General features: G+C 34.8%; 1 protein-coding gene across 1 annotated transcript; it reads right to left on the bottom strand.

The window, feature by feature from the left end:
- Positions 1-6355: 6355 nt before the first annotated feature.
- Positions 6356-19881, bottom strand: LOC144424378 (uncharacterized). Its single transcript, XM_078113650.1, has 7 exons — positions 19571-19881; positions 19342-19485; positions 17914-18738; positions 17579-17731; positions 15840-16003; positions 13523-13710; positions 6356-11740 (listed from the first exon to the last, which is right to left on the bottom strand). Exons 1-7 carry the CDS (start codon positions 19815-19817, stop codon positions 11656-11658), a joined length of 1806 nt encoding a protein of 601 aa, XP_077969776.1. The 5' UTR covers positions 19818-19881; the 3' UTR covers positions 6356-11655.

The raw sequence follows: 19881 nt of genomic DNA, 5'->3' as shown, positions 1-19881 counted from the left end.
GGATAGTTGAGTGGTGGCGGGGGCTTCGTACGAAAGATCCTTCAGTTTCGCTGAACTTTATTTGTAAGACAATATGCAATTGTGATATTCAAAACAAAAAATAGAACGCTCACTTCACAAGTAGAAGCAATACTGTATTTTACGGACCGACAAGCGCACTTTAAATAAATTTTTCTCAAAAATCGATCTTGCGCCTCGTAAACCTAATGTATGGATCAGGTAGTGCTTTATGCTCATTGCCGTACGATGAAAACCGGTGCGTTCATTCTTCCTCACTGCGAAATGTACAGAAAACAAAAAAACTATATATATATAATGGGATAACTCATGCGCTCGCCGCTTTTACACCCAAAATGCTAATTAGTTAATAATATATTCGTATTGGTAACTTTTGCGAAATATATATTGTTATTAAGTGTTTTCCTGTTCTTTGTTCATTTTATAAATTATTTTTGTAAAAAAATAGCATCTCCTGGATATCACCTCATTATAATGTAATATTTTATATAGGTCATTTTAATCACAGATATATTGCGTAAATATATATACATATTGATATTAGCACATATAAAAAAGCAACGCAAACTCAAGAAACTACAAGTATTAACACTACTACCATACATAGATAGCCCGGGCGAGAAATGCCCTATTCACGTCCACCCGAAATCTGAGTTTACATGTACGTATCATTGTCGTTTCTTGATAGACCTGCTTGCACCCCGTACTCATGTGTGTTAAAAGCCTTACACATACAGTTCAACAATTGCTACTCTTTGTTAACGATATACCATTTTTACCTGTCGTTTGAATAAAGTCCGAGGTACGAGACTCAAGGACTTGTCAAAATGATCACAACCGACTTAGGTAACTTAAGGCTTTGGCTTAAGGCGTTTGTTTCTTTTTACCAAATTGTAAAAAGGCTATGCAGGTAGATTTTAACATAAGGCCTTTCATTTTGTACGTTCTGGACAAACAATCCCTCGTCTTCACGGATAACTTAATCAGGGGTCGGCAACCTTTTGTCGCTCGCGGGCCAAAATAATGGTGCAAGTCATTGGCGGGCCGCACACATTTTTAGAGAAAGTTGAAAACCAAACGGATGATACTTTTTATAATAAAAATGAAGCAGTGATATATCTCTCTAATACAGTGTTTCCCAACCCGAGTCCGCGGTCTCAAATGAGTCCGCAGAGCGTTTAAATGAGTCCGCAGCGAGTCAGAAATTCACTGCGGGTCGCAAACGTTTTGCGAAACTCAATTTACTATCAGCCAAGTTAAGATTTGCGTTAGAATTTACAAAAAAAACATAAAAAGTCTATTTATTCCTATGACATTAATGCGTCAATGATTACTGGTTACTGAGTAGGGCTGGGCATATATTCGAATATTCAACTATTAGAATAGCACATTTACTAATCGGAACTTTGGTAACACGTGACGCGACAGGTCACTTGCGAGTCGCTTAATCAAACGATTGGATTTCACAACTCACTTGTGGATTTCCAACGAAAACAAGAGTCTGTACACGCTTCGATAGATTCGTAATAGGAGTTTCTCGCGAGTTCGAACAACGAGGAATAAATTATTTTTCTGGCAGGTGTAAATGGAGGCAACCTAAATTTTCTGAATTGAAAAGCGGTCCGCGACCGATTAAAAACGCTTTTTTAGACATTGCAAATCGCAAAATTTCAGTGCTACCGTAGTATACGTACCAGGGCATTTTCCTTTAGGCTTCTCTGCTTTACTGCCTCTACATTAGTAAGTACGCACAGTAGTAATGTCGAATTCACATAATACCAAGATACCAAGAATCAAAACAAGATATAATCGGGCGCTTTACCACGCATTTTCGCGTCCAGGGTTTGTCATGGTATTTTCTGAGTAGTATTGCTCTTATTTCGTCAACACAACCGCAGATTAAAAAAATCACACAAGTGGATGGATTAAATATTTTATGCAACAGAAAAAATCATTGAAAAGTCGGCTCTTTTAACGAGTGACGTATAGGCGACGATTACTACAGAAGTTGTTCGCGAGAATTTCAAGGCGATGAATATGTATTTTCGATTTACTAATATATATACTTTAAATATATTTTTAATAAGTACTAAATTAAGTTGTACATTCTGGAAATTTATAGCAGACAGTATGATTTTTTTCTGACAGCGATAACAAATTCACAAGAACGCAAAAAATATGTATCAAAGCTGAATATAATCAGGCAATATATTCTCTCATTATTATGTTCGCAGATGGCAATGGGATTTTAAAAAGTAGTGCTTTCATCTTGTCGTAAGTCGACGCAACCGCGAGTTACCATGATGAACACAATTAAATTATAATAGAAAGACATTTTAAATTCTCGTCATTGTCATGGATTGAATACTGTGCGACAGAAAATTCCATTATACACCAGAAAAGTCGGCTCTTCTAACGAACGCGTAATTGCGGCGAATTTCCGATTTTGAAATTCGTTAAATTTCTGTTGTGTTTGGTTTTATTGCTTCTTTACACAGAGCACGGTTGCAGTGAACGCACTTTGAGTCCGCAAAGGTTTTCGCCGGTGAGAAAATAGTCCGCGACCAAAAAAGGTTGGGAAACGCTGCTCTAATAGAATATAGATTTATTTCCTCATTGCATCGCATTTTTGGCGCCATTGAACCCTTTGCACTTAGCATCAACTTTACTACGTTTTGTTGCCATTTGTCTAATTATAATTGAATTATAGGCTCATTAAACGAGTGATTGTGAATTTTATACTTCTTAGATTATAATATAATTTAGTCTACACGCGACTCACAATGAATTGCGTAACGTAAAAAATATAATCGTCAAAACAGCTGTTTTGTTACCATAATTCAGGGAAGCGTCACGGGCCGGATCGGCCGTAGGTTGCCGACCCCTGACCTAAGTTTTTGTGTGGCCGTGTTCGCCGAGAACAACCTTGAAACGTTCAGGATATTTTATCGCCTCAAATAAAATTTTTATAGACCTTTCTAAGCCGTAAAAGCAGTCGTCTCTTCAAGTATAACAATTCCAAACACATTCACGTATCTCTCCTAATCGTCATCGGTGAGCAAAGTATTTTGTTTGTGAGCGAGGTGATCGAGACTAAATTGGAGGTTAATGAAAATTATCGTACTGCTTTTATCATATTTTTGGGAGTCATGTAAAGCAGCGTTTACCAATCTTTTTTTCAAGCGACTCAGATATGTTTGTCTTTCTGTCTTTCAAGCGACACAATTTTTTTTAAAAAAAAATTTGGAAAATCCTGCGACCCAGGATATGCTCAAATACTAAACGGCATGGGGTGCTTTTATGCCTAAAATTAAATGACTATTATAAAACGATCATTCTTTTATAACATCAATTTTCTCAGAAATTACCGTCCAAGTGGGAAAACTGCGCTGCGCGTGTTTGCCATCAACGAGTTTTTGAAATCGTAGCGTGGCTTTTCTTAAGCAAATAGATGCTGCTAAGTATTCACGCTATGATATTTTCCACACATTCAATTACTATTAAGCAAAACTTCAACGCCAAATAAACAATAAAATTAATTAAAATAAATCTAATAATTTTTGAGCTCTTGTTGAAAAAACAAGAGGCCCAAATAACTTTTCAGGCGACCCGGTTCTGGTTAGCAACCCATAAGTTGGGAAACACTGCAATAGAATTTGCTTCAACTGTAACTTCAAAATGAATTCTAATCATATTGAAATAACAAAATAAATATCTAAAATGACCGTCTAACACAGTTGCGCGTATTTGCGACGGAGGCGATTTCGTTAGACCTGAAAACGACCAGCATGCTACAAAGCCAGTGATAGGGCGATTGTCTAGTGATAAAATTCAGGAAGGCAGATTAACCTCGCCTTCTTGGGTGTTTCATGAAAAATCAAAGGGCACTATTACAACAACCAGCATTCGTTCATAATAATGAGAAAACATTTTGGTGATAATTCTAAACTATATTTTGTCAAACACTCACTACAGTACAGTCAGCATAAAAATTAGTGATTTGAACCTATTAGTAGATTATACATAGCAAGTAGGCAAGGCATATATGCTTGATATACACATCAAATTCTGGATATTTGCTTAGTGTGGAAAGCATGTTGGTATGGGCATAGTATTATATATATCCATAATGTTAGAGACTTTGCGTCAAAGACCAATTCAATTTATAACTAATGCCACACCAACCGGTAACTCCCTTAATATGTGCACCAAGTTAGGGTGCCATAATTTTATTCAGATTTTCCTTTTTTTAGTTCTATAACCAGTTCGAGGATTGTCTGTGTTAGCAAGTAAATATTCCCCTGCCTATAAGCTTCAGTCCCTTTACACAACTTGATGTAAAGTGAGCGAGCAAAATTAGTGACCTCCGTATTGGTACACACACTTCTGGAGCTCGCACCCACCATCACACTATGGATAAATATAAGATAGACTAAGAAGCATAAACTGTAGGCCCAGTTTCTTTCTATCTGATTTGCTAGGGAAGAAAATCCAAACACCATATATAAAATTAATGCATCAAGGAGACAAATGACAATCATATTGAAAAATGCTAGAAAATAAAAATAATTAATTGTGTGCATGTATAATGCAAGACTCAAAAAAGTTTTTAAAAAAAACAAATTTATTTTTATTAAATCACAAAAATTGACCTCAAAATCAGTAACATTAGATAATGAGGATAGTTTTTGTATATTTTTCGGGTTTTGAATTCTGTCCAAGCTTTTCAAATCAAATAAATCCAATTATACGCAGTATTTTAATCTTTTTCATAAAAAGAACCCTACTTTTCACCACTACAAAGAAACTGAATCCTTTTTGACGGGAATATATGACGAAATGTAAATTTATCTTACAAATACTTTCGAAAACAAAGTACAAATTAGATTCATTTGAAGGTAATTCAATTGCATATCAGAAATTATTAATAGGCATCAAGTATCATGAGGAAATTATTGACACAGATACAGAAATGTATATAAAATGCTACAGCGGAGATGGAAAACACAGCTCTAACTAGGATTTAGTGAATCACAATGACTGATATTTATAAAACAAAATTTGCACCCATATTACAGTTGATAATGACAATTAATTTCTACAGAAAAAATGAACTCAAATAAACAATATTTCAAAAACTACCAAACTAAAATACACACCATACATGGCAAATTAGGGACAATTAGGTAGTAATAATTAAATACTTAAAATAAGTAATGTAAATTTCTGATGAAAAGGGTACATTATGCATAAAATTGCTTTAAAACTGTGAACTGTGATTGCATAAGTAGTATTAAGTTTAGTATTATGAATAAACTTTAGCTTTTTAGAATTAAAACTCATAGGAATTGTATGAATTACTATAAAAAAAATTGAAAAAAACATACAGGAAATTAACATTATAATCTTGAAAAATTCTAATATCCAGAATTACTTAATCTACTAAAGGTAGACAGAGTTGATAAATCGACCTATGACACATAACAGATTTATCCACGTACTATGTAGAAGTGACTCGTAACATAAAGATTCAAATGAATGGAATAAATAAAATAATTATGAGTGCTGGTATATATAAAGTGCATTTCTTTGAAAAATTGCATATTTGAATTATATAGTCAACAACACTGAAATAAAATCGATAGTAAAATATAGCAAGAAATGTAAAAATCAATGTATATTGCTGAACCATGATAAAAAATTAAAACAATAAGTGATTGGAAAAAGGATTATGAATCTCTCTCTATGCAAAATAAAGTCATATACACATCTTAAACAATAAACTCACTCCAATCATGGCCAAAAAAGGTGCATGAAAATATCACATAAATATAATCAGTGGAACATTTGAATTGCATATCCTGGCAGAATAATTATAGAATATATTATTACAGAATAAAACATAGAAAAAGCTAATGAACGCTAATATGGTCGTATATTCTGTGATTAGTTATAGTTTCCTCCGCCAAGTTTATGATACATTTGCTCATTTAATCTCTTTCATATTTAGATTGGCCACCAGGCCGATGATAGACTGCTCACTATATAAATAAGGTGGCACTCCAAGTATGTGAACCATTATGGCGGACACCGGAACGTAGTATGTGTACCAGATTAAGCCATAATTTCAGGTACAAATACTACGAGAGTCACTTGGCTAGTCCCCGAACTCTTAATAGAACTAAAATATGATATGGTACACATACTACGTTCTGGTGTTGGCCATCTTGGTTGAGTACCAATAAGTTTTTATTGCAACTCTCTAAACCCGCAAAACAAATGGGTGATATGTTAAAAATAAAAGCAAATGTACCTTGAGTGGCTGCTTGCAAAGAGCGAGTAAAGAGCCTCTTTAGTTTAAATTACATGGAAAAGTATTGGAAAATCCCTTTTCCCTTTGCATAATTGCTGCATAGCAATGTGGTACCTTGCAAAGAGCCTCTTTTGTTTCACTTATATTACTTGGAGAAGTATTAAAATTTTCATTTTCTCTTTGCATAATTGTAAAAGAAAGATAAAACAGATCGGATAAATAGTGAAGACAAAATTGGACATACTGCAAATTAAAATATGTGAACTTTGAGAAAAGTAATTCTGAAGAAGCAGTAAATATGGAATTTAGGTTTTTATTTCGACTCCATAGTTTGTGTAACATCGACGAATGTGTCAGAAAAAAATAACAAGTGCTATAGCACACGAAAATTACATTATGAAATTGGTTGAATAGAGAGATTGAAGAAATTTAAATGAAATATTATACAATAGATAAGAATAAAAAGTATGTAAGCAAATACTAAATGTACATGCATAATTACCCTGGAATTGATTAACATTACAAGGAAAAAGAGAAAATTTGACAAAGTTTATAAAAATAGAAAATGTTGGTTTGTTGAAGATTCAGCCGTATTTGCATAATCATTGCCAAATACAATTCTTTATGATTCTCCAATTAACAGAATAAAGTTGTTTTCAAACATGAAAGACTGAATTGCAGTTCATGGAACCTCCTAATATTCAGTGAGTGGTCTCCAGTGTTCACTATTAGCGCACTTTTTTGCGAAAATTGCGAAGCACTTTCGCAACTTTTTTTAGGGACTGCGAAATAGCACTTTTTTCCGATTTTGAAGAGAAATAGCACTTTTTTCCGATTTTGAATGGAATAAAAATTCAAAGTTAACAAATATTTTCGAGTATTAAGTTGACAAATAAGTAACATACTAGTACTTTTGTAACTCAATTCTGCATATCATAACGATATTTACCGGAATTCTAACCTATGAGATGCAGACATAGGAGATAAAGCTTTTGCATTAACCGCAAAATTCTTGTTTGTAATATGATTATTATACAAGCACACCACTTCTCCGGCAAAAAACGCTCTCGGGTGATTGAAACCAGATGTTGGAATAATATGCAGTGTGTTTCTTTGAAAATTGGTCATGTGACTATCAATGTTATCGATGAATTCAAAATGACTATAAAAGTGTTATGTGTTATAGTCACTTTGGATGAATTGTGACCAAACTGCACGATTTTCAAATCAGACGAAACTTTTAGCAGCATGTCACAGATTTGCAAAATCACCAAATTCACAAAATACCATTAAGTGCCATTTTAATGTAATCACAATGTTGAAAGGAGTGGCATTTTCCGTAATTTTGCGATATTTACACAACTATTTCTCATTGATATGCGAGGACGGGTGGGCAAAATTCAATATTTTTTTGAATCGAATATTTTTAAGGAGTACCGAATAAACGTGGTGGAAACATTAAAAAATCGGCAACAAAGCCTTTTTACTGGTTAATACCGTTGTAATCGCTAATTGTTCTTGTCACCGATCGTTTTGGCGGCGATATCCAGGTTTTGGGTAATCTATATTCCCGCCCTCTCTTTTTTACAAATATGAATTCTTGTGGGTCGGCGGACATCGAAGTTTTATATTTCGGGTTTACCCGTTCGTTCACATCGGCAACAGCTGTTGAAGACATTGAGGACTCAAATTAACATTTGCGTTGGCTTTAATATTACCTATCAAGATTTGTAAATTTACCGTCCCAATTTTATGCGAATGGTAATATTATTGTCCATACCGTGATGCAGATATTTATTAAGACGATAATTAACTTTCTCATGTATTTCTATGGTGATAAACTTCGCAAATCTGAAATTGTGCCAATCCTGAATGTTGATTTAAAATAGAGATTGAATAATTCGGCAATAAAGGCATTTCTGCGTGGTCATAAGACGAGATGACGTTAATGAACAGCACTTCTTTTACAGGATATTTTACGTATGCGACTTAATGCTAAAAAGATTGGGCTGGAGTGCTTTTTTTCGAGTGCTCGAGTGCCTAATAGAGGTCAGGCGCTAATTGTAACTAATTCCCTCAAGTTTCAACGTGTTTTCAACAAAACAATACCCCGGCGATAATTATAGCTAAAATGTTACCAGAGCAATTCACAATTTTATTTATGGAATTTGCAAATTCACCAGTTTCTTGACGATTTTGATATTGTCACGCCCTAATTATTAGCGCAAAAAATACTCCCCTTCTTCCGCGGCGGTTTGACGGGTTCTTTGTTCCATTCTTCAGGAAGTTCTGACACGGGGGGATATAGAATACTGAATCCGGAGGGTTGAATCCCTGTCCACTTACTGGTGATTTTCCGTTTTGAAATGCGTGAAACATTCTCTATTTTAAATTAAATGACATTTCGCGGGCTAGAGTTCTCCCCGAAAATGATGTGTTCCAGACGTTAGTTAAACGATAGATAAAACATTAGATTAATAATTTTCGTGACGCCTCGTTTTCGAAAATACAAAGTTATATCGCGAAAATGTGTTTTGTTACATTTAAAATAAAACATTTTTGCGATTAATTTAGATCAAATTTTACCTTTCACGGCAACCCGTTTCCGAAAATACAAAGTTATATCACAAAAAATGCGTTTTGTTACATTTATTTTGCATTCCCAATAAAATACATATTTTCCCTAATTAAGGTCGTCGATGAATCTGTTCCTGTCGTTCAAGCTCGACACACGTTTGGACGAGTGTGGGGCGGTTTTTTGGTCGACGATAAATTAAAAAGTTGCCACACGTTATTTGTATAACGATAATAACTGAAAATTAAGATTTAATAATAGAAGTGAATTTGTCTCAAGATGGTATTTTACGATTCCTGCCAACAGAAAATAAACACGCTGACAGGCTTGGTTATAACTGATATTCGTTTAATTTATTTTACACTATTAATAAACGCGCCAGACCAATTGCGACCATATAAATTGCAGTCGCATCGGTATGGACTGTATGTTTTTGGCGCTCTCACATTAATAATAATATTCAACAAAACAATACCCCGACGGTCATTAAAGCTGAATTCGTTACCAAATAATTCACAATTTTATTTACGGAATTTGCAATTTCAAGATCTCACTTGACGATTTTGATGATGTCATGCCCTAATTATTACTGCTTAAATGCCTCAAAATACAACAAATGTAATCATTTTCGACAACAGGCGCAACAATTCGTAAACGAGCCGTTATAACGAAATTCGCGATTGATTTTACCTCTCTCTTGTTTACAATTTTAACATCCCGCCGGCCACGTATGGTCGAATAAAATGTTCACATATTCGAAACATGACTTGGCCAAGGATTGAAGGGATCACTAAAGAGCTAATAGAAAGTACATACGCGAGGGTATGATATTAATATCGAGAATATTTGTGAGCATATCACAGGACGGAAATATTTTGCACCCGGCTGTTTGTTGGCAGAACAACGATACGCTAAAGTTAATTGATCGAATACAGGGAAGTATTTATTTATTATTTCACTTGCGAACATCGAGGTTTTGGCGGAATTGTACGATCATGTTGTCTTTCTTAAATAATAACTTTTTCAATAAATGTTCATTTTACTTTTGCGTGCGTCTTTATTATATGTCGGGTTTTCATTTATTTTACATTCGAAATTGTCCGAAATACTCCAACAGGTGTGTGTATAAGTACAATAATAATAGTACTTACCAAAATACTTACCAGGGAAGTTTAATACACACGATTCGTCGTAACTCCCGTTTATTAATTATAATTTTTTTTACATTCTGCTTAAAAAACAACGGCAGTTTTTTTGTTTTGTATGGCATCGTCTTGGCGACAAATTTATTGCTGACTAAATTTTAATTGTGTTTTAGGTTATTTTCTGTTTGTTGGTTTCTAAACTTTACAAACTTGGGTAGCAATTACTATTAATGTGAGATTTGTGCATATGAACGATTGAATATCGCGACTGGATGTCCGATACCTGAGAGTGCGTAATTCTCTTTCAACATTAATTTTCAGGATATCAGCGTTCATGTGGTCGAATGAAAATTATTTATCAAATGGATTGGTATTTCGAGACACTCTCAAAATTATTTGGGATCCACTATCATATCATTCGTTTTTTTTTATAAATGTTTTTCTCAAGAATCACCCTGGTTATATTTAGTGTACCTTCGCAAAAGAAAACTCTTTGGTGTCATCGTTCCTATTAGTGTAATTGAAATATATGGAAACCTCGCAAGTGGCGTTGTGATGCGAATATTTGATACTAGGTCAGCAGCATTACAAAGTGCTATTTATGAATGCTGAAAGTACATGACATTACTAAACATTTTGCCAATATATGAAGTTTTCTGCCCGATTTAAACTAACTCGCACCAAACCAAGGCATGTCGACATTTCAAAATTACTTGTCTTTGGGTAAGCTCTGAAATAGTATAATATAAATGTAAATGAGAAATTAGGTCACACTAGCTCACGAAACAGGAGGATTTTCAAAGTGATCTTGTGTAATATTTCGGAGAAAAAGGTTTGAAAGGAAAGTAGGTCAACCTATCTCATAAAACAGGGGAGTATCCTGCGTAATATTTCGGAGGGAACGTAGGTTAACTTATCTTTTAAAACAGCGGGTGGCGACTTTCAAAGTGGTTCAAAATCACAAATTAATAATTATCAGATTAGGTTTAGGGATAAATCGAAAAGTTGAATTTCCAGCGCACCTAACCCTAATTAGTTGATTGCTATTTATATTTGGGGGGGGGGGGGGGGTTGGAGGGGATTTGTACAAACGATCCACCCTGTAACTAATATGGTTTCCAGCCTGCCTCGTGTCTGTTAGGTGGAATGAGTAACAAATGTGAAAGTCTTTGCTGTTTACGCGACTAAGCAACTGACGCCTTGATACATTGCATGAAAGTTTTGTCCCGGCAGGTGTTAGCAGATGTCATTTCGTTGCCGATGAATTCGCTTGTTTTAATTAAACATGAATTCGCTTAAAGGGAACTCGGTTAACGAAAAGGCTTCTCTTTAATTCATAATGTTAACCGGTGGATCGCTTTTTTGAGTATCTATGCCGTTTTAAATGGGTTATATGAAAGGCTAGGGCACCTAACTTGTTAAAATCGGCAAAAGCACTTTCGCACTTTTTTTTTTCGACTGCGAAGCACTTTCGCACTCATAATTTGCTTAGAGTTAACACTGGTGGTCTCTATTATCCTTTACTGCTAAAATGTCCTACAGTATCAATATAATGAACGAGTTTTTAATATAATACTGTTTGTGTACAATGTCCATTGTTCTTGTTATAATCTGATTCCTGCTAACTTTAATTTCGCCATCAATGCTTCACGAAGTTTTTTGCTATGGCCATCATCAGGATATCCATTGCTGAAATAGATTAAATTGCATAAAAGATAATGGTAGTTGCATAGGATTCTGATTTCTATCAAACCGCAGTGAATCTGATGCTCAATAATGAAACTCTAAAGAGTTACAAATATTTGACTCCTTAGTACTAAGGAATGCTTAAATTAGCAGTGAGATTTAGATATGTTGATATGTATAAAGAATGTCAACTAGAATTATAAGAATAAGCAGTGAAACCATAATTTATATCAAGTTGGATGCTCAATGAAACATTGAAACGGAGAAGCAAAAAAATTAGTCGTTACTGAAATATGGATCAAATAATTGTAAAATTGGGCAATACTGATCCCAATGACAGAGAGGGCAACAAAAAACCTAGTAAACAACAGCTGGTCGTTGGTTACAGTCATGTTGTAGAAGATTTAGGCCCGAATACCATTGGTTGATTTCAATTGTCACTAGAAAATTACCGTCAGTTACATACATCCCTACATTTTGGCAATATCATGACAATTCCTGGTCATTAATTATCAGAAATAAAAAAACGTATCCAGATCATCCCAGGCCCATGAGAGTTACTTCTGATTTGACATACTACGCGGTTTCAATGCCAGCCGTCACATTCAGTAAAACTGCAGATATATGAAAAATTAAATTAGACAATATTCACTTTGCCAAGTGCAATTTCAAGCATTTTGTGGCGTATGAAGCTGCAAAACCATGGCAGGGTTTCAAAACCATGGTCGTTATGGCCAAACCCATGGCGACTGACTTTTTAGCTGCCACAAACCAATGGCGAGTAGACGTTACCACTGCAGCAAATTGAGAATTAAAGGCGGGTGAAATGGCGATAAATATTGGGTAAGTGGAACATTTTTCTTATGGATACAGTTTAGATGGATTTGGGGTTAGGTTTCAGGTTTAGGTAGATATAATTCCGCACGTTAAACTAGAATCTGGTACACAACTTTGTGAATATACCCGTAATAGATCCATAACCACGGCAAGAGCCATTGGTTCGGTCGTGACAGGAGCTGCCATGAAGTGGTAAGAACTGCGCCTCCACTTTGCCGCTTTTTTTATTGATAAGTATAAAAAGTGAGGCAGGACCCGTAATAGCACCATAACCACTGCAAGAGCCATTGGTTCGGTCGTGACAGGAGCAGGTGCTGCCATGAAGTGATAAGAACTGCGCCTTCACTTTGCCGCTTATTTTATTGATAAGTATAGAAAGTGAGGCAGGGGGTCGCGAGGTATTTGTAAACCACCAAAGGGGGTCGCGAGCCAAAAAAGGTTGGAAACCACTGTACTAATATTACAACTGGAAGACATATCAACTGAAATTCTATAGTAGTGGCTGCTTAAAGGCATATAAAAAGCAGATATGAAAAATCAGATGTTGTTCAAAACCAAGAAACGAATGATAAAAATGTGCTATTTATGGTGACATGATATCTGTGGTTACGAATTCTACAAGCTAGATGGAAGGTTATGGGATCAAAATAGTAACCCAAAGATGCCTTTCTTTGATTTATAAATATTTTTCAAAATAGTTCTTGACACAAAATCATGACTTTTCATGTTAAAATTCATTTTTTTAACTTTGCACAGAAGGTCAGTTTAAAAAAAATATTGCTTTGGATGATCTTAATTTTTGCAATTCATATTTTTCAAAAATCTCGAATCTCAAATTTATTTGAACTTAACTTTCATTACATCTGTACTTGAGATAACTTACTTGAATTACCAGTCTATTTATGTAACATATTTGCAGATTTGAGATTATTCGACTAAACAACTTACTTTTCTGGACCTCCATATTTGTTAGTCTTATGAGGAATTTCATCATTCCATATTATCTCTCCTCTGCTGCTTCCAATTATCTGAATCTTGAAGAGCAATCCTGCATTGAAAGCTTTCGTGAGCATGTTTTTAAAGTAGCCCACTGCAGGCAAATATTCGGTGAATTCCTTCGCCTCATATGAAACACCCTGCAAATATAAACATAATAAGTTATTCAACTTCCATCTCTGATAATTTTTTAAAACTGTTATAAACACCTTGTCATATATTAAGCTTTAAACAAAAATCTCTGCAACTCAAGATTGTTTCGAATAAATTTGATGATTCCTACGAAGCAAACAGTTGCAAAATATTCGATAATTTTTAATGGGATGTTTTTAAATGCTCACACTGAACAAGGCTTGGTTGGCATTGCTTGCCAATTTATTTACATTGAGAGAAGTAGCCAAACTACGTTGACATCACTGGTTAAAAATCTTGGATTCAAGCACATTACTCAGTGTATAATGATATAAGTAGGAGTGTATGATAAATTAGGTGACAATGCAACCAGGAAGATTTCAGTACTACAATAAATAGTAGTGCCTTGCGTATCAGTGGCTGCTCATACATAGCCTTGTTTGAAATAAAAAAACATGACAAAAGTGTCATAGAATAAATTTCATATGGAAAATTGACTTTTTAGGCGTTTGGTATAGTCATATAAAACATCACATTTAGGATAAATTTTCATCTTTGCACCAATTATTGCCAAAATGGAATAAATTACTTTTTCAAATACTTCCTGGAATGTTATTTTCCAATATGAAATATATTTTAAATTGTGTCATGTCCAACACGAGTCCGTGAAAATCTCTGAAAAATTTGTGAAAATTCAGTATTGCAGAATAACTGAGAAAAACACTGATTGGATTGATTTTTGCAATGTCAGATTTTGGTTTTCTTCAGTCGTCAAATGCCTCATGATACAAATTTAAAATTGAAACCCTAAAATCAAGATTTTTCTCTATGAAATATAAACAATTATGAATGTAGTCTATTCACCAGCACTTGTAAAGGTAAATTTTGCAAGGGCTATCGAACCAACATGAAAAAATGATTCCTGGGAACAAAGAATATTTCTGGGTGATCTAGGTACTATGGCAGTGTTTCCCAAACTTTTTAGAGTTGGGACCCACTATTTATTACCACAGCTTATGGCGACCCATTTAACTTTTTATGACATAACAAAGAACACAGCAATGGCTAATCATCGCAAAATTACTGTGTTTCTTCGAAAATAAGACCTGGCCTGAAAATAAGACTTAATTTGAATTTTAAAAATGATTTTATTTAAACCCTACCCTCAAAATAAATTTAAAATGTGTGGGAGAGGAAAGGTTCAATGACTTGAGGTAGGGTGAAGTTCACACCACTATTCGAGATTGTGTGATGTCACAATCACAATTATGATATTTGTCACTTGATTTTTGTATAGGAAATACAAATAAAAACAATGGATGTCGGTTTTTATAAAATGTTCAGTAAAAATCTCGTGATTTTCTACAATGTAATTTTATATTTGATAAATGAACTCATAGTGTTATTTTTCAAAAGAAAATAAATCTAAATCCAGTCTAAATTTTGGGGAAACACGGTAAGAAGTGCTGTACAGTGTACAAAACTGCTATGTGTAAAAAAGCCACATGGTCATTCTTTGTGTAGCAAATTTTTGTTCCTTTGTAAAGAGGAAACTTTCAAGAATTAGAATTTAAATTTAATTTTTGTTTTTTTGAAGATTTATGTATTCGAATCGCCACCGATCCTAATAACCAGTATAATTAATCAAAGCTTTTTACATCTTTTCACGACCCACCAAGATTCCTTTTGCGATCCACCAGTGGGTCACGACCCATAGTTTGGGAACCGCTGTACTATGGTGTTGTGATGGCCTTGTGGTTATAGCATTGGATTTAGCTATGTTGGATCATAATGTAAAATGGTCGAGTTCAAGACCCAAGCCCACTCACTGCCTTGTCCATGAAGTAATAACAAGAGTGGGGAATGCCGAAACGAAAAATTACAGTCCTTCCGAAAAATACTACCTTCTTATGTATTAGCGGTTGCTTGTGCAGATTGCTGTTCTAAGTGAACAATATAATAAAAAACGTGTAATTAGGATTCAATCGCTATTTGGGGACCAGGAAAATTGTATTTTGCAAGATTTATTGTTAAAACATAGACTCTATGTCAATTAATATAACAAATTAACAAGAATCTTGGTTCCAGTAAATACATAATTTAATATTCAACCAACTGAATTCATCACATGACTCACATTCAGACTTTCAGCAGGGAAAGAGTAGGTGATGACAAAAGTGTACAACTCTCCATATCCTGGCAGCGATTGATCCAACGTTTTCACTGACATTCTTCCATCAGGTGGTTGTTGATGGATGATTCCTAGGCCTGATGAAGCAACTTTACTTGAGGACGGAAATTCTGTTAATTGAAAATTTATTTTAGTAAAAAGAAATTAGCATAGGACAGGGATTCTAATTATGCATAAAATAAATTGATTGGGCATATAATAAATAAAAATAAAAAAATTCGAATTTTCGAATCTGCAAAACCCTAAGCCAGGCCTGCACAACATACGGCCCACTAGATACTTCTGTGCGGCTCGCGGGTGATTTGGAAACACGTCACTTCTTGGGTCTAACAATCAAAGCCGGCATTGTTATGCAAGCGCGACGCTTCTCTGATCATATCCTGATCTGCTCTGATCCTCTGATCATTCTCTGATTTATGTTTTGCACTAGTTTCAATTAATATCGAACTTTGTGTGAAATTAGTGTGCCCTTCGCGACCCCTAAAATTCATCGCTCGACCCCCGTTTGGGAATCCCTGATTCAGATATCTCAGTTTTCAGACTGAATCACGCTTAAAACAATAGCGGTATACAATCTCACACCCATTAGTGCATATTAGCAACCTATTAATAACCCCATTATTTTTTACTAGCAGTCTATGAAACTTAAATTTCTTATTTAGGGCAAAGTTTGCGACCCGCCGTGCCTTCAAATTTATGATTGCGGCCCTCGTGGTAATTTGAGTTGTGCAGGCCTGCACTAAGCCCTCATAACAATTCTAGCTTAAATCGGATATTACATTTTTCCTAGGGCTTTTGGATTTGAGCAGTATTGAATTTTTTATATGACACTCATCTATGCCTTTCGTTCTGAACAAAGTGCTGTACAAGCAGTCACCAATATATAAGGAGCTACTATTATTTGGAAAGAGCGGCATTGCCTCCGCAATCTATTACACCCTGGGTAAGATGGCGATGGGATGTAAAGGTGTAAACCGCAATGACAACAGTTAAGCCTAAAGCTTCAACCGCTACACAAACACCCAAATACATTATATTATTGAATTTTGGTTTTAATCTCATTACTTTTGAATCATATATACCGGGAACTCGAGGCGAGTTGAGGTGACATATTATAAACAAGAATTTTGCCATTAATGCGAGGGCTGCATGCAGCTAATTCAGTAATTTTATATTAGCACGCAAACTATTGGTTAGCTTCAAAATTTATCCCTTCAAAAACGAAAAAATTGCTCTAAAAACTGTGAAAGTGCCTTGCAATTTTCGCAAAAATGTGAGCTTATAGTGAACACTGCTCATCAGAATATTGTTACACTAACTCAGGAGCGCTTATGGGACTCCGCCGAGCCACGGATATAACATTTAAGTTTCTGTTTATAACCGAAGTCATGTCATTCAAAGGGCAGTCAACATTTTGCAAGATTTTGAAATTAGAGCTTGGTAATTTTTTGAAGTATTACGCTGCAATTTTTAGTTGGGTGGCTATTCCCCTGATATAGAAATTGCGCACTCTCATTACTTTATTTAAAGGTATCTATACAACAACGTTTGTATCAGTAAACTTTGTAAAATTTTAGTTTTTCAATGACTTTGGCTTGAAAGCCCTGTCATTAATTTTACAGTGATAAACCTGCATTGTGTTACAGCCCAAGCATTATCAAGCTACCACAAATATATTTTGCTACCTTTTATCTTTTCTTTCAATTCCTTATTTTCTTTCTTCGTTTCTTCCATCTCTTGTGATTGTTGACGCATCATCTTCTCTAATTCTTGCTTTTCTTTCTCTGCTTCATCTTTCTGTTGTTTGAGTTTTTCCACTGTCTGAGGTTGGTCGAAGCCTAATAAATACATAATACAATCATGTGACAATGTATAATAGATTTATTGAAGAGCCCTTTCATCTTTTATATTTGTATTCTAGTGTTGAAGGCAAAAATGAACACAAACTACGATCTAATATTAAAATTTTTTTTTTGTTTATAATTATAAAACAGCATATGTTTAATGAAAGAAAACGCACCTAGATTCGGAAATGGACAAACCAGTTCCCTACCAAAGCATTTATGCTGTTGGATTTGATCCAAAGTAGGTCGCTCTCTTGGAATTCGACGAAGCATCCAGCCGACTAAATCCCTCATCTCACTTCCAAGTTTGCTCAGGTCACATCCTTGATTTTGCATTATAAGGTAACTCCATCCAACAGGGTTATCACCAAATGGGTGACTCCCATCAGTTTCAATGAAATGTATCACAAGGGCCAGTGAAAATACGTCGGCTTGTTTGGATATGACATTGTCACTGTATGTCTCTGGGGCTCTCCAACCATCTGTACCAATGCCTAAAGCGCTCGCTTTGGTGACAGAATGACCGGGTTTCATTTCTTTGCCTAATCCAAAATCTATTACTTTTAATTGCATTCCATGTTCTGATACCAAGATATTATCAGGTTTTAAATCGCGATGTATGACATTGTTTCTATGGATGTAAGCAATGCCATTTACAAGTTGTTGCTCGAGTAGCATCTTGATATATTGGGTTCGTAAAGTATTTTTTATAAAGCTAGTCAGAGTTTCGGGGCCACATAGTTCCATTGCTATGAAGATATGCTTGACAGGGCCAAGGCGATAAATCCCAGAGTCGATAATGTTGGAAATGTTCTGGTGAGGACTGAGTTTAACGAGAATTCTTGCTTCCCTCTCATTTTCCTCACTATACTTCAAGGATTTAACGGCGATATCACCTCGACCAGAAGTTCCAAAAACCTTCACTCCTTTATAAACATTTCCATATTTGGAAATAGGTTGACCATGAAGCATATAGAGTGAATTGCCCAAAGAGATTGAATCTTAAATACAAAATACACAAATATTTCATTCCAACCAGGAAGATGAAACATAATATTGATAGAATGGAGTGTTGAATCTAAAATTATTGGTGTGCAGGTTAAAGACCTCAGGTTTACATCCAATACCTCACGCAGGTAGCATACTGACAAGTCTTTCTAATAATAGTAGCAAATACCCCATAAAAGTCATATCTTACTATGAATTGAAAGAAACATTCAGTAATTCAATAAACATATATATGAATGCTCAATCGAACAAAAGAGTTAATTAATAAATTCAACTAGCAGGTGCTGTATAACAAATTTTATGTCATTATTTTTCATTATTTAGGAATTATACAACACAAAAAAAAATACAGTAATATAAATACTGAGAAATCCTCACTTCCAACAGTAAGTAACATAATTGTTTCTAACATCTAAGCAAACTAGTACAGACTAGAATCTATGTAGTAGCGGTTGATTCACATGGAATTCTTACCCTATAAACAATTTTGTTTGTACATAAATACTGAACCTGTGTTTAGGTTAAGAATTGTAAAGTAGCCTTGAAAATAAATCTTCCTGAGGATTTGAATTATATTTTTGTAATATAGAACAAACCTGGGATTGGGTTAGTTCGTTCTGGATTTGCAGAAGAAGAACCTTCCCCGGATGAAGACTCTTCAGGTTCTCTGTTGTTATCAGCTTGTTCGAATGAGATATCAGAACTTTTTGAAAAATAGTTACCCGCCTTTATAGTATCCCCTGGAAAATAAAAAAAAATACAATAAGACATTGATCTTTCAGTGAGTAGGACATTCAAGATAAATACATAAAATGATTCACTGACCTTGCTTTTGAGTAAAAGTTACAGTTTTGGCTGCTATCACAGTTACATGCTTTTTGGGTTCTTTCATCAGTAAATCCAGACCTCGAGCCAGATTTAGATCTAAAGCTTGACTTGTGCCAGGTAAAACTAGTGCTTGCGAAGTATTTTGAGATGTTGTGGGATCTTCTCTGTCATGAGAAGTTGAAGGTTGGTCTGGTGATTCTGGATCAGAGTCATCTAATTCAAGTATTTCCCGAACTGCATCCATTTTCTTATTAGAATTTATCTTGAATTAAATCAGTTATAGCCCTCATTAAGAACAGTGGGAGACT

The sequence above is a fragment of the Styela clava genome, chromosome 6 (genome assembly GCF_964204865.1).
Source record: "Styela clava chromosome 6, kaStyClav1.hap1.2, whole genome shotgun sequence".
In the NCBI taxonomy this organism is placed as follows: domain Eukaryota; kingdom Metazoa; phylum Chordata; class Ascidiacea; order Stolidobranchia; family Styelidae; genus Styela; species Styela clava.
The sequence above is the reverse complement of the archived record's forward strand: the minus strand, read 5'-3'. Positions and strand labels throughout refer to the sequence as shown.